At 41.5% G+C, this 15,264-nt stretch overlaps 1 protein-coding gene across 2 annotated transcripts in view; it reads right to left on the reverse strand.

The window, feature by feature from the left end:
• LOC115106623 (disintegrin and metalloproteinase domain-containing protein 11) overlaps positions 1–11,556 on the reverse strand; it is a 56,260-nt gene extending 44,704 nt beyond the window's left edge. For both annotated transcript variants that reach the window (XM_029629534.2, XM_029629533.2), the window contains exons 1-2: positions 11,129–11,556; positions 10,465–10,661 (exon numbers count right to left, since the gene is read on the reverse strand). In XM_029629534.2, coding sequence (XP_029485394.2) covers positions 10,465–10,661; positions 11,129–11,186 — 255 coding nt within the window. In that variant the 5' untranslated portion in view covers positions 11,187–11,556. The remainder of the gene's footprint in view (positions 1–10,464; positions 10,662–11,128) is intronic.
• Between the last annotated feature and the right edge of the window lie 3,708 nt (positions 11,557–15,264).

A 15,264-nucleotide genomic window follows, 5' to 3' on the forward strand; every position in this document is an offset into this window, starting at 1 on the left:
TCATGATATACTTCTGCCAGACAAGCCTTTTTTGCAGTTCACATTTAATTGAGAAGGTTTTGGGGAAAGTATTTCTGTCAACCCACGAGACCGTTATCACATCAACTGGCTGGCTACACACGGAGTGATAAACAAACGCGCGCACCCCACAGAAAGACCGGGGAAATATTGCTGGAAATGAACTGGCAGATATTTTGTTTTCAAGCAAATAGTGGCTTACTATGGGTGGGATAATGTCAATGTTGCGTTGATCAGATAGTAGCTGGGAGCTTGCGGTGTCGGATACTTGTGAGATGTATTTATGACAGTTTGCGATGCAACACTTAAATTGCATGTTCTTTAATTAAGAATTGTTTGGCAAGCTACTCATAGGTGGGCTGCGAGCTACTGGTAGTTTGCGATCAACCGGTTGGCAACCACTGGTCTAGCAGTGAGCCCCTTACTCCACCTCGGTGGCTGGGGCTAAGGACCTACTGTGCGGGAGGCTGCTGCTGGTGAGAGTGTGGTTTGAGTGTGTGTGCCTTCCTGGTGGAAAGCGTTAGAAATAGGAGGCGTCAGAAATACGTTCAATTTACAGCGGCAGTGGGGCACTGCCAAACCTAGACAGCCTAATCAAGACGGGCTTGTATCTCAACCCAGTTTGTGACAGTCCACTTAGTCGAGAGCCTTGCTACCTGAATATTAATGGCTGCAGAGGTGCTGACACAAAGAGTTAATGTCTAATAACTCCAGCGAGTCGTTTTGCTGTACTGTATCTGACCTTAACGGTCTTCTCTGTAAAAAGTAAAAAAGACAGTTGCTATTTATCTAGCTAAGGAATTAAATGGTAGGAGATGATTTTTAAAAAAAATTAAACGTTGAGCATGTTACTCAATTATCATTCCTATTTGCCATTAACTTCTAGGGAATGGGTATAAGTTATCCGAAATAATGTACCAGCTTTAGAGCAAGCAGACTTTAGTATAATTTATAAAGCGATTTGAAGTAGGGAGTGCTGATCTAGGATCAGTTTTTCCTACTAGATAATATTGAAAAATTTGACCGAGGTAAAAGAGGGCCTCATACAGAAACACTGCAAAGGCAGAGTTTCAGGAAGGTCGTCTGGGTTACACACGAGCGCTGGACAGCCCGGTGGTGGAGGGCACTCAAGGTTGCCTCAAAACGGTGAATCTTCCTGCCTCGCTGAATGATTGGCAGATAGCATTGATAGAGCGGGTAATAGGAGAGACCAGGTAAAGGTGTAGAAAGGTGATCGGGGCGCAGACAGGCGGGAGAGGGAGGGAGCCCCACGGGTGGCTGCCATGGGGTATCAGGTGGGGTCAGATGAATCAGCACCATGGAAAGAGTGTGTGTGGAGGACAGGGGTACTAGCTATCGATGTCCAAAACTGACTAGAATTGAAATGACTGACAGTGAACTCCCTCCTGGGAAAAAGGTCATTTCATTTCCTTTAATGATTGGTGGTGACAACAGCTATGACCTTTTGACCAAGCAGGCTGGGGCGGTTGGGGTCAATGTCAGCTCAGCTCTAGTCAGTTTTGGACAGTCAGGGCACAATTATGGGCAATTATATACAGTATCAGTCAAACGTTTGGACACACCTACTCATCAAGGGTTTTTCTTTATTTTTTAAAACTATTTTTCTACATTGTAGAATAATAGTGAAGACATCAAAACTATGAAATAACACATGGAATCATGTAGTAAAAAAAAAAGTGTTAAACAAACCAAAAGTATATTTTATATTTGCGATTCTTCAAAGTAGCCACTCTTTGCCTCAATGACAGCTTTGCACACTCTTGGCATTCTCTCAACGAGCTTCATGAGGTAGTCACCTGGAATGCATTTTAATTAACAGGTGTGCTTTGTTAATTTGTGGAATTTCTTTCCTTCTTAATGCTTTTGAGCCAATCAGTTGTGTTGTGACAAGGTAGGGATGGTATACAGAAGCTAGCCCTATTTGGTAAAAGACCAAGTCCATATTCTGGCAAGAACAGCTCAAATAAGCAAAGAGAAACAACAGTCCATCATTACATCAAGACATGAAGGTCAGTCAGTCTGGAAAATGTCAAGAAGTTTCTTCAAATGCAGTCGCAAAAACCATAAAGCGCTATGATGAAACTGGCTCTCTTGAGGACCGCCACAGGAAAGGAAGACCCAGAGTTACCTCTGCTGCAGAGGATAAGTTCATTAGAATTACCAGCCTCAGAAATTGCAGCCCTAATAAATGCTTCCCAGACTTCAAGTAACAGACACATCAACATCAACTGTTCAGAGGAGCCTTCGTGGTCAAATTGCTGCAAAGAAGCCACTACTAAAGGACACTAATAAGAAGAAGAGACATGCTTGGGCCAAGAAACACGAGCAATGGACATTAGACCGGTGGAAATCTGTCCTTTGGTCTGATGAGTCCACATTTGAGATTATTGGTTACAACCACCGTGTCTTTGTGAGACGCAGAGTAGGTGAACATATGATCTCCACACGTGTGGTTCCCATCATGAAGCACGGAGGAGGAGGTGTGATGGTGCTTTGCTGGTGACACTGTCAGTGATTTATTTAGAATTTAAGGCACACTTAACCAGTATGGCTACCACAGCATTCTGCAGCGATACGCCATCCCATCTGGTTGGCGCTTAGTGGAACTATAATTTGTTTTCCAAAAGGACAATGACCCAAAACACACCTCCAGGCTGTGTAAGGGCTATTTGACCAAGGAGAGTGTTGGAGTGCTGCATCAGATGACCTGGCCTCCACAATCACCCAACTTCAACCCAATTGAGATGGTTTGGGATGAGTTGTACCGCAGAGTGAAGGAAAAGCAGCCAACAAGTGCTCAGCATATGTGGGAACTCCTTCAAGACTGTTGGAAAAGCATTCTAGGTGAAGCTGATTGAGGGTGGCTACTTTGAAGAATCTCAAATATAACCTATATTTTGATTTGTTTTACACTCTTTTGGATACGATATGATTCCATGTGTTATTTCATAGTTTTGATGTCTTCACTATTATTCTACAATGTAGAAAATAGTCAAAAGAAAAGAAAAACCCTTGAATGAGTAGGTATGACCAAACATTTGACTGGTACTGTATATACATTTTAAGCTTTATTTAACCAGGCGAGTCAATTAAGAACAAATTATTATTTACAGTGAAGGCCTGGCCAGTGAAGACTCATGGTCAGAACTTCTGGAATTAGCACTTTTCGGGGCATCGATAGGGCAAGGAGTATCATGCCACCTGCCTCGGTTTAAACCAGGGGTGAGAAACATCAATCCACTTTTGTAAGCTTTCAAATGGCAACTAATACAGATCTACCAACCAAAGTAGAGTAACGTTAAAAGCATATCGTACTATGTAACCATCCAAGATGGGAACACCTGACAATACCATATCAAGCCATTGACCTTACATTAGCTTCTTTGAAAATACACCAGGCAATAAAAGTGGCAATAAAGGCTAACCTGACTAGCATTATGTCACACAAGACAAGTCTCCTCTTAGAGTGGCTTCTTTAGTAGCTATTAACTATAGTAGCCAAATAGCCTGGTCCCAGATCTGTTTGTGCCATCTTGCCAACTATACAGCACAAGGAGATCTCGGGCTAGGTTAAACTATTAATACGAGTCTCATCAGTCATGGTCCAGCACTGTGACACACTCTTAGACTAATATCTTTCCATTTCGTCTCCCTCTTCTACATCAAATGGGATTTTAATCATTGATGAGATAATTATTCTGCCTGGCATTGACTAATGAAGGAGGTCTAAGACCAAGTCGGCCAAAAATGTGATTATTTCATCTCATTTAGAGAAGAAAACAATTATTCTCTGAAGTATCTTTCATTGATTAGATCTTATTTGCTCCATTTTGCATTTAAGAGGAAGCCACACATAGCTCCCTTCTTTAAAGCAACATATATTCTCCCCATAACTGTAAATAACCTAACCGATATCACATTTCAGTACACACTGAACGTCTGCAGAACAATGCCTACATTCTACTGCTCAGAAGATAAAGCCTCTTAATAGTTATATCTCCACTGCAGCTCCGCATAATGTTCTGCATCCCAAATGGCACCCAGTTCCCAGGGGTGATTCTCACAACACTGGCACTTGACAAAACAGAAACACATTTTCCACCATAATTCCTATTGGACCACTAAAATTAGGATCTGCAGTTATGTATTTCAAAATGATTGTTATGTACAGTGGGGCAAAAAAGTATTTAGTCAGCCACCAATTGTGCATGTTCTCCCACTTAAAAAGATGAGAGAGGCCTGTAATTTTCATCATAGGTACACTTCAACTATGACCATCAAAATGAGAAAACAAATTCAGAAAATCACATTGTAGGATTTTTTATGAATTTATTTGCAAATTATGGTGTAAAATAAGTATTTGGTCACCTACAAACAAGCAAGATTTCTGGCTCTCACAAACCTGTAACTTCTTCTCTGAGAGGCTCCTCTGCCTCCACTCGTTACCTGTATTAATGGCACCTGTTTGAACTTGTTATCAGTATAAAAGACACCTGTCCACAACCTCAAACAGTCACACTCTAAACTCCACTATGACCAAGACTAAAGAGCTGTCAAAGGACACCAGAAACAAAATTGTAGACCTGCACCAGGCTGGGAAGACTGAATCTGCAATAGGTAAGCAGCTTGGTTTGAAGAAATCAACTGTGGGAGCAATTATTAGGAAATGGAAGACATACAAGACCACTGATAATCTCCCTCGATCTGGGGCTCCACGCAAGATCTCACCCCGTAGGGTCAAAATAATCACAAGAACGGTGAGCAAAAATTCCAGAACCACACAGGGGGACCTAATGAATGACCTGCAGAGAGCTGGGACCAAAGTAACAAAGCCTACCATCAGTAACACACTACGCCGCCAGGGACTCAAATCCTGCAGTGCCAGACGTGTCCCCCTGCTTAAGCCAGTACATGTCCAGGCCCGTCTGAAGTTTGCTAGAGAGCATTTGGATGATCCAGAAGAAGATTGGGAGAATGTCATATGGTCAGATAAAACCAAAATATAACTTTTTGGTAAAAACTCAACTCGTCGTGTTTGGAGGACAAAGAATGCTGAGTTGCATCCAAAGAACACCATACCTACTGTGAAGCATGGGGGTGGAAACATCATGCTTTGGGGCTGTTTTTCTGCAAAGGGACCAGGATGACTGATCCGTATAAAGGAAAGAATGAATGGGGCCATGTATCGTGAGATTTTGAGTGAAAATCTCCTTCCATCAGCAAGGGCATTGAAGATGAAACGTGGCTGGGTCTTTCAGCATGACAATGATCCCAAACACACCGCCCGGGCAAGGAAGGAGTGGCTTCGTAAGAAGCATTTCAAGGTCCTGGAGTGGCCTAGCCAGTCTCCAGATCTCAACCTCATAGAAAATCTTTGGAGAGAGTTGAAAGTCCGTGTTGCCCAGCAACAGCCCCAAAACATCACTGCTCTAGAGGAGATCTGCATGGAGGAATGGGCCAAAATACCAGCAACAGTGTGTGAAAACCTTGTGAAGACTTACAGAAAACGTTTGACCTCTGCCATTGCCAACAAAGGGTATATAACAAAGTATTGAGATAAACTTTTGTTATTGACCAAATACTTATTTTTCACCATAATTTACAAATAAATTCATAAAAAATCCTACAATGTGATTTTCTGGATTTCTTTTTCTCATTTTGTGCACAATTGGTGGCTGACTAAATACTTTTTTGCCCCACTGTATATTGATCAGATATTATGCATTTTTCCACAACTACAGTACCAATGCAAAAATTCTCAATACCCTAACAGTTTTCAAAGTCCCGAAAAATAACAGAACTATTTTTATTTTTTATTTTTACATTGCTCACTGAATGAAAAGGCATGAGTTAAAATATAATTGTTTTCAGTTATGTTTAAATTGGTTTATTTTGTCATTTCTCATTAACACAATATTTTCAGAATCTTGTATTTTGTCTTTATATTATTCAGACCCCTTGACTTTTCCACAGTTTGTTACTTTACAGCCTTATTATAACATTTTTGTAAATGTATTAAAAAAAATCTAACTGAAATATCACATTTACGTAAGTCTTCAGACCCTTCACTCAGTACTTTGTTGAAGCACCTTTGGCAGCAATTACAGCCTCGAGTCTTCTTGGGTATGACGCTACAAGCTTGGCACACCTGTATTTGGAGAGTTTCTCCCATTCTTCTCTGCAGATCCTCTTAAGCTCTGTCAGGTTGGATGGGGAGCGCCACTGCACAGCTATTTTTAGGTCTCTCCAGAGATGTTCGATCGGGTTCAGGTCCGGACTCTGGCTGTGTGCTTAGGGTCGTTGTCCTGTTGGAAGGTAAACCTTCACCCCAGTCTGAGGTCCTGAGGGCTCTGGAACAGGTTTTCATCAATGACCTCTCTGTACTTTGCTCCATTCATCTTTCCCCTCGATCCTGACTAGTCTCCCTGTCCATGCTGCTGAAACACAGCCAGATTCTGCCACCACCATGGTTCACTGTAGGGATGGTGCAAGGTTTCCTCGAGATGTGACGCTTGGCATTCAAGCCAAAGAGTTCAATCTTGGATTCATCAGACCAGATAATCTTATTTCTCAGGGTCTGAGAGTCCTTAAGGTGCCTTTTGGAAAACTCCATGCGGGCTGTCATGTACATTTTACCAGTGGTGGAAAAAGTACCCAATTGTCATCCTTGAGTAAAACTAAAGATACCTTAATATAAAATGACTCAAATAAAAGTTAGTCACCCAGTAAAAGTCTAAAAGTATTTGGTTTAAATATATTTAAGTATCAAAAGTAAATGTAATTGCTAAAATATACTTAAGTATCAAAAATACAAGTAAAATTATAAATAATTTAAAATTCCTTACAAAAGCAAACAAGATGGCTTTTCATTTTCTAATAGCTAGGGGCATGCTCAAACACTCAGACATCATTCACCAACGAAGCATGTGTTTAGTGAGTTTCCAGATCATGGGCTGTAGAGATGACCAGGGATGTCCTCTTGATAAGTGTATGAATTAGGCAATTTTCCTGTCCTGCTAAGCATTCAAAATGTAACAAGTACTTTTGGGTGTCAGAGAAAATGTATGGAGTAAAAAGTACATTATTTTCATTAGGAATGTAGTTAAGTAAAAGTACAAGTTGTCAAAAATATAAATATAAATTTCAAAAAAATGCCGTAAGTACTACTTTCAAGTATTTTTACTTAAGTACTTTACACCACTGCATTTTACTGAGGAGTGGCTTCCGTCTGGCCACTCTACCGTAAAAGGCCTAATTGGTGGAGGACTGCAGAGATGGCTGTTCTTCTGGAAGGTTCTCCCATCTCCACAGAGGAACTCTGGAGCTCTGTCAGAGTGACCATCGTGTTCTTGGTCACCTCCCAGACCAAGGCTCTCCCCCCCCCCGACAATCCTGTCTCGGAGCTCTACGGACAATTCCTTTGACATCATGGCTTGGTGTCACGAGTCCGACCGAGGGTGTTTCCCCTTCCCGGGCGGGTGGCGCTCGGCGGTCGTCGTCACCGGCCTATTAGCTGCCACTGATTGTTTTTCCTCCCCCTCCTTGTATGTTTAGTGGTAGCACCTGTTCATGTTTAATTAGTTTGTCTTTATTAGACAGCCGGCCCGCCTGGTTGTTGTGCGGGATTATTTCAATGTAACCTTCGGCTCTGTTATAGAGGTACGTGTTAGTGCCGAGTCGTGATTTTTTCTATTGTACTTTTTGATTCCCTGTGGTTGGGCACGTAACTTTTTGTGAGCACCCTGTGGTGCGTTGGTGCTATTAAAAGACGCACAGCATTGAACTCTGTCTCCTGCATTTGACTCCACACCCACGACACCCGGAGCATTACACTTGGTTTTTGCTCTGACATGCACTGTCAACTGTGGGACCTTATATAGACAGGTGTGTGCCTTTACAAATCATGTCCAATCAATTGTGGTAAATTCATGTGGACTCCAATCAAATTTTAGAAACATCTCAAGGATGATCAATGGAAACATGATGCACCTGAGCTCAATTCCGAGTCTCATAGCAAAGGGTCTAAATACTTATGTAAATAAGGTATTTTGTTTGTTTATTTGTAATACATTTGCAAAAATGTCTAAAAACCTGTTTTCACTTTGTCATGATGGGGTATTGGATTGATGAGGATTTAAATGTATTTAATCAATTTTAGAATAAGGCTGCAATGTAACAAAATGTGGAAAAAAGTGAAGGGGTCTGAATAGTTTCCGAATGCACTGTGCATGTTATTTTTATGTACACATATTTGGATAAAGAACAAAAATTTAAGCCAAAATTACTATAGCATACATTTTATATTTCCTAATAACTCTTCGCAGTGCTAGAAGAGTCACTACAGACCCAGGTTCGATCCCAGGCTGTTTCGCAGACCTGGACACCCTTGAGGCGACGCACAATTGGCCCAGCGTCGTCCGGGTTAGGGGAGGGTTTGGCCGGCCGAGATGTCCTTGTCCCACCGTGCTCTAGCGACTCCTTTTGGCGGGGCCGGGCGCATACACGTTGACTTCGGTCGCCAGCTTAACGGCGTTTCCTCCAACACATTGGTGCGGCTGGCTTCCGGGTTAAGCGAGTAGTGTGTCAAGAAGCAGTGCGGCTTGGCGGGACCGTGTTTTGGAGGACGCATGGCTCTCGACTTTCGCCCCGTACGGGAGTTGCCGCGATAGGACAAAACTGTAACTACCAATTGGATATCACGATATTGGGGAGAAAAAGGGGTAAAAACGTATAATAAATTAATTAATTAAATTCTAAATATGTGGGATATGGACCAAAAACGGTCAAACAACAGTATAGGTAAGCGCTAAAACAGGTACACATGTCAAAATGGGGGATATCCTTCTTTAGGTGGCAGGGTTGCTATTTGCTCAAACACAAACTCCAGATTGTGGCTTTAAGTCAGTTAAATAGGGTTTATACACCCATATTTCTTAACAACCCCTGCTGATGTTACGCCCCAAAATATAAAACAATAAAATTGAGACAAAATGTAGGCATGATCCTAGTAGATAATTTAAGTTACCAACACAGCACACCCATTGATTATACATTAGAATTAGCTTATTATCATCACCAAAATTAAGTTTCTCCTTACTGAAATTGACCAAAAAAATCTGTGGTAATGAGAAATGTGTTTCGGTAATGAGAGGCCCTTAGTTGAATCTGCAAGTAATAGGAGACAGTCATTATGAGTCAGGAAACAATTGACCACATCACTAAAGCCCATTCATGCCTCCATGTTGGAAAGGTAATGGCTCCGGTAGATTTTCCCAATTTCAGCTTTTTAGTCATTTCGGTAAAAGAAAATAAACCTTTATTTAACTAGGCAAGTCAGTTAAGAACAAATTCTTATTTTCAATGACGGCCTAGGAACAGTGGGTTAACTGCCTTGCATTTAACCCACTTGAGAAGGTCAAGTGTCGTAAAGGGGGTGTTTGAGAATAAGATCCTCATTCTGAAGGCAAATAAGTGAATAAATTAAATGAACTTGTGCTCATCTAAGGACTACTCTAGATCATGCATCATGGGGATTACAACTTTATTTAATTTTGGGGGGTAGTTTTTACTTCAGCTTGAAAAAGTATTACGATAATGAGAAATACTGTTTTTACGTAACAAATATTATAGTTTAATGTAAATGTAAACGTCAACGAGTATACAATTTGTATGATTTCTGAACAAACAACAGCAACATATTTTGTGTTTTATTGATATAAGTTAGATCTATCTAAAGTAAGATTGTATGAAATTACCCGAGAATTCAATCTGCACGCATTTCGTTAATGAGAATTTGGGGTGAAAAATTAAACAATTCTGGAGGAAATGTATAAAAAAAAAATTAAATAGGACCTGGTGCCATAAAATAGGTGTCTTGGACTTCAGAAGGATAGAAAACAATGATGCATCTGCAACAATCAACTAACTCAATTTGCTATTGCCATGGTTAAAACTGGTTTCATGAGAATCGCCCATCTCTATGCATCTAAATGACAATTTTGGACATGCATCAAGTGTCTATAGAAATAAGTCATAAAGCTGTACCTAAGGGGTTAATTTAGGATTTTATAGGTGGTGAGGCAATAGATATAATAGAGATAGCATTTTCTGTGAATTTGAGTAAGAGTTTAGCTTCAGCTACATTAGTGAGATTTGGTGAAGAGAAGGCAGGAACACTCACATCTATGTCCAATATAGTTTTTGTTCATGTGCAGTCAAAACAGGGATACAGAAGATGAATGGGATATTTAAGCACCCAAAAAGTTGGATCTGACAGTGACCACCTTTCAGCAATGTCCATTAGGCCTGATTGGAAGTAGCTTGACATTGCTAGTTCTGTAGCCTACCGGTCTGTGCAAATATTGATAATGACTAGGAAAATTGTGTTCTCTTGTGTGTCACCTAGAGACAAAATATAGGACTCACCTGTGCTCCCTCGGTGTGGTTCTTGACTCGAGTGTCCAGATGGAGGTGAACCAACTCTCCCTCCGAGTCGATCTGTTGCAGGAGCCGCTTAGGCTGAGTGACTTCCTCCACAGCAGGTCCCCGGTCCCCCTGCTCCTCCGAAGGCTGCCATTCCCACGTCTCTCCGTCTCCTCTATTTCTTACCGAGCTGCTCCAGCCTTCATCCGAGCGGTTAAGGCAGGCAGCCAGAGAAAGGGGAAGAGAAGCAGGGTGATCAATCAATAGGGCTTTTGTTATCGTGAATGATGAAATGTCTGCACTGACAGCGGGCGACAACCAGCGATTGGCACGCTGTTATCGCCGGGATTGTTGTGTTGTGGATGTCTGCTGCAGTCTCCCATGGACGCGATTTACTGCGTAGGCTGCCACTACAGAACCTTGGAGCACAGCTCCGACTCCATCCCCATCTCGAAGGCGGCAGGCGCGCGTTACGAGGGAAATTGTTAATGCAGCTAATCTTACCACGTAGTTCTCATGACAGGGAGTCTGCAAAATGGGACTTAAATAGCTCGGAAAATCTCAAAATAACCCGTTAATAATGAAGGGAAAGTTATAGGCCTACGTATAGCGTTAAGGGTTACATTTGCAGGAAGAAAGCGCGGCTTTAACCCCCCCAGTCTCTTACCTGTCACGGCAAACCGCACACTCACTGCAGCGAACACCAGGCATCGCACCGCCAGCATGATGCTCACATAGTCCCCGGGATTTGCATGGAGCAACACCGTTGAATAAAAATAAATAAATATACAAATTGGTGGACCAACTGCAGGTGACAATTACAGAGAACCGCGGGGGACCCCTTTAATTAACGATGTACCCACATCACGACCAAGAACGGGTTCTCTACCTAGAAAAAATATATTCTGACAAGGTTATTCATCCTCCAACAAAAGGCTAAGAAAAACCGTAATAAAATATGGATCAAATGTGTATCACTACTGGCAAAGCCGGGGAAGACTACAGGCGAATACTAGTACCTATTGGGAGTGACGCTGAGCGGTTAAATGTGATCATTCTTCCTTGGCTCGGAGTTGCTGGAAAAAAGTGAACTGGAGCGATTGCGAGCGAGGGGCGTCGAATCCGCGTTGACTAGAACACGTGGGACTCAGTGCTCCCTCCCTCATCTATTGTTGCATATTCCTGTCAGGTAGCACAGTCTCTTTTTCAGAAAACGCAAACTGCAGATTCAGTGGCAACATTAATGTCAGGCAGCTGTATCCAGCACACTGTAAGTACCATTGTACTAAGGAAAGTAATATAGGTGTGAGTGCAGTTTGACACCGATCTATGCATTGGCGGAAAGCGCCATGTACTGAAATGGTCCGACGAGCCCCATAGACACTGTTCTGCATTTAAGGACTAGGTTGCATTGAACAGCGGTCTAGTACTGAAATGGACAAACCCCTAGATTGCATATAGGGATACCTGTATGGGCAGACAAGACATGATAACAGCGGCAGCATATGCAGATGACATTTCCCTACAACATATCGTAGTGTAGTAAAAAAAATATATATATATATATATATTTTTGCAGTAAGCATACTTACCCCAACTTCATCTTTCTCAAAACAGATTTAAACTAATTTTCAAAATGAAAATTCACATTAATGCAGTAAACTGTTCACCTGTTCACTCAGTTAAACATTCTACATCCTAATAATGGAATAGACAAGGTTAGGTATCAGATTTGTCTGCGTCAACTGTATGAGGGAGGGGTTGACGTAGCGGTGAGCTAAAAAGGATGCATCGACCGACCCATCGCTGCCCTTCACCAAGCCGAGTCTACACTCAGCACTTAGATCCATCTCCTCAGAGTCCTTCTCCCTTGCCCTACAAGCCCGCAGTCAGCATAAAAGACCTGCAATAGGTAGAGCACAATACTAGAAACTCATTAACAGTTGAAGTCGGAAGTTTACATACTTAGGTTGGAGTCATTCATACTCGTTTTTCAACCACTCCAAACATTTGTTAACAAACTATAGTTTTGGCAAGTCGGTTAGGAAATCTACTTTGTGCATGACAAGTCATTTTTTCAACAATTGTTTACAGACAGATTATTTCACTGTATCTTAATTCCAGTGGGTCAGAAGTTTACATACACTAAGTTGACTGTGCCTTTAAACAGCTTGGAAAATGCCAGAAAATGATGTCATGGCTTTAGAAGCTTCTGATAGGGTAATTGACATAATTTGAGTCAATTGGAGGTGTACCTGTGGATGTATTTCAAGGCCTACCTTCAAACTCAGTGCCTCTTTGCTTGACATCATGGGAAAATCAAAATAAATCAGCCAAGACCTCAGATTTTTTTTTTTAGACCTCCACAAGTCTGGTTCATCCTTAGGAGCAATTTCAAAACGCCTGAAGGTACCACGTTCATCTGAACAGACAATAGTACACAAGTATAAACACCATGGGACCATGCAGCAGTCATACCACTCAGGAAAGTCTCCAAGAGATGAATGTACTCTGGTGCGAAAAGTGAAAATCCATCCCAGAACAGCACCAAAGGACCTTATGAATATGCTGGAGGAAACAGGTACAGAAGTATCTATATCCAAGGTAAAACAAGTCCTATATCAACATAACCTGAAAGGCCGCTCAGCAAGGAAGAAACCACTGCTCCAAAACTGCCATAAAAAAACCAGACTATGGTTTGCAACTGCACATGGGGACATAGATCGTACTTTTTGGAGAAATGTCCTCTGGTCTGATGAAACAAGAATAGAACTGTTTGGCCATAATGACCATCGTTATGTTTGGAGGAAAAAGGGGGAGGCCTGCAAGCCGAAGAACACCATCCCAATCGTGAAACACGGGGGTGGCAGCATTATGTTGTGGGGGTGCTTTGCTACAGAAGGGACTGGTGCACTTCACAAAATAGATGGCATAATGAGGCAGGAAAATGATGTGGATATATTGATGCAACATCTCAAGACATCAGTCAGGAAGTTAAAACTTGGTCGCAAATGGGTCTTCCAAATGGACAATGACCCCAAGCATACTTCCAAAGTTGTGGCAAAATGGCTTAAGGACAACAAAGTCAAGGTATTGGAGTGGCCATCACAAAGCCCTGATCTCAATCCTATAGAAAATTTGTGGGCAGAACTGAAAAAGCGTGTGCGAGCAAGGAGGCCTGCAAAAACGACTGTTACACCAGCTCTGTCAGGAGGAATGGGACAAAATTCACCAAACTTATTGTGGGAAGCTTGTGGAAGGCTACCTGAAACGTTTGACTCAAGTTAAACAATTTAAAGGCAATGCTACCAAATACTAATTGAGTGTATGTAAACTTCCGACTTCAACTGTATATGGTCTACTTTATCAATTCATATTGGCTTTAGGAAGTACAGTCCACAACATATGCTGTAACCGGCTGTAAACCTCTTGATCCAGAAGTGTACTTATTGTGGATGACTGAGTTAGAATCCTTGTCTCCTGCACACAAGACTAAGTCCGTTGAGTGAAAGTGGGGCTGCGTGATAGTATTTTCATGTATGGATTTTCACTATACCGTCTAAAATGATACGTTGATACAGTACTACATAAACTAGTTCTACAAATTGGATTACATTGCTTTCAGTTCGGTCCTAGTTCGGTTGAGTACAAAACAATCAGAATGGAGAAAGCCCATTAAAATGACAGAATTCATTTGTTGCCATCCTAGTGTCACTCCCATCATAGAACATATTTAAACTTTTATTATTCCTAAAAATATAACAGTCAAATTAATTCCACCATACAGTCAAAAATGAGAATTGCTGGCCATATCCAGGATTAAGCCTCCAAGGTATTACCTCGGGAAGCTAACGCAAGTCTTCTTCAAGTCTCAGGCAAGGTTATTCAGAATGTGATTCACTGAACAACCTGTTCCTCGCAGAGACCCACAGCACTAATGTGACTAACTGGTTCAAACCTGGGTCTTCTGCGTATCAAAATACTTTGTTAGCTCCCAAAGCTTCCTCAGCAGACAAATTGTTGTGGCACACAGGCGACCCAGGCTTGACCCATTGACATATGGTTTGAATCTAGTCACTCACGTAAGCAAAGCCAGTCTAAAAGTATACTATAGCAAATATATAGAACCAGTCAAAAATGTGGACACACGTACTCATTTCAGGGTTTTTCTTTATTTCTACATTGTAGAATAATACTGAAGAAATCAAAACTATGAAATTAGACATATTACACATATCTACAATACATAAAATATATTTTGATTCTTCAATCTTTGCACACTCTTGGAATTCTCTCAACCAGCTTCCTGAAGTAGTCAACTGGAATGCATTTCAATTAACAGGTGTGCCTTGTTAAAAGTACATTTGTGGAATTTCTTTCCTTCTTAATGCGTTTGAGCCAAATCAATTGTGTTGTGACAAGGTAGGGATGGTATATATATAAGCTAGCCCTATTTGGTAAAAGACCAAATCCATATTATGGCAAGAACAGCTCAAATAAGCAAAGAGAAACGACAGTCCATCATTACTTCAAGACATGAAGGTCAGTCAATACTGAAAAGTTAAAGAATGTTGAAAGTTTCTTCAAGTGCAGTCGCAAAAAACATCAAGCGCTATGCTGAAACTGGCTCTCATGAGGACCGCAACAGGAAAGGAAGACCCAGAGTTACCTCTGGTGCAGAGGATAAGCTCATTAGAGTTACCAGCCCCAGAAATTGCAGCCCAAATATATGCTTCAGCGTTCAAGTAAGACACATCTCAACATCAACTGTTTAGAGGACACCGTCTGAAATCAGGCCTTCAT

The sequence above is a fragment of the Oncorhynchus nerka genome, linkage group LG23, assembly GCF_034236695.1.
Source record: "Oncorhynchus nerka isolate Pitt River linkage group LG23, Oner_Uvic_2.0, whole genome shotgun sequence".
Lineage (NCBI taxonomy): Eukaryota > Metazoa > Chordata > Actinopteri > Salmoniformes > Salmonidae > Oncorhynchus > Oncorhynchus nerka.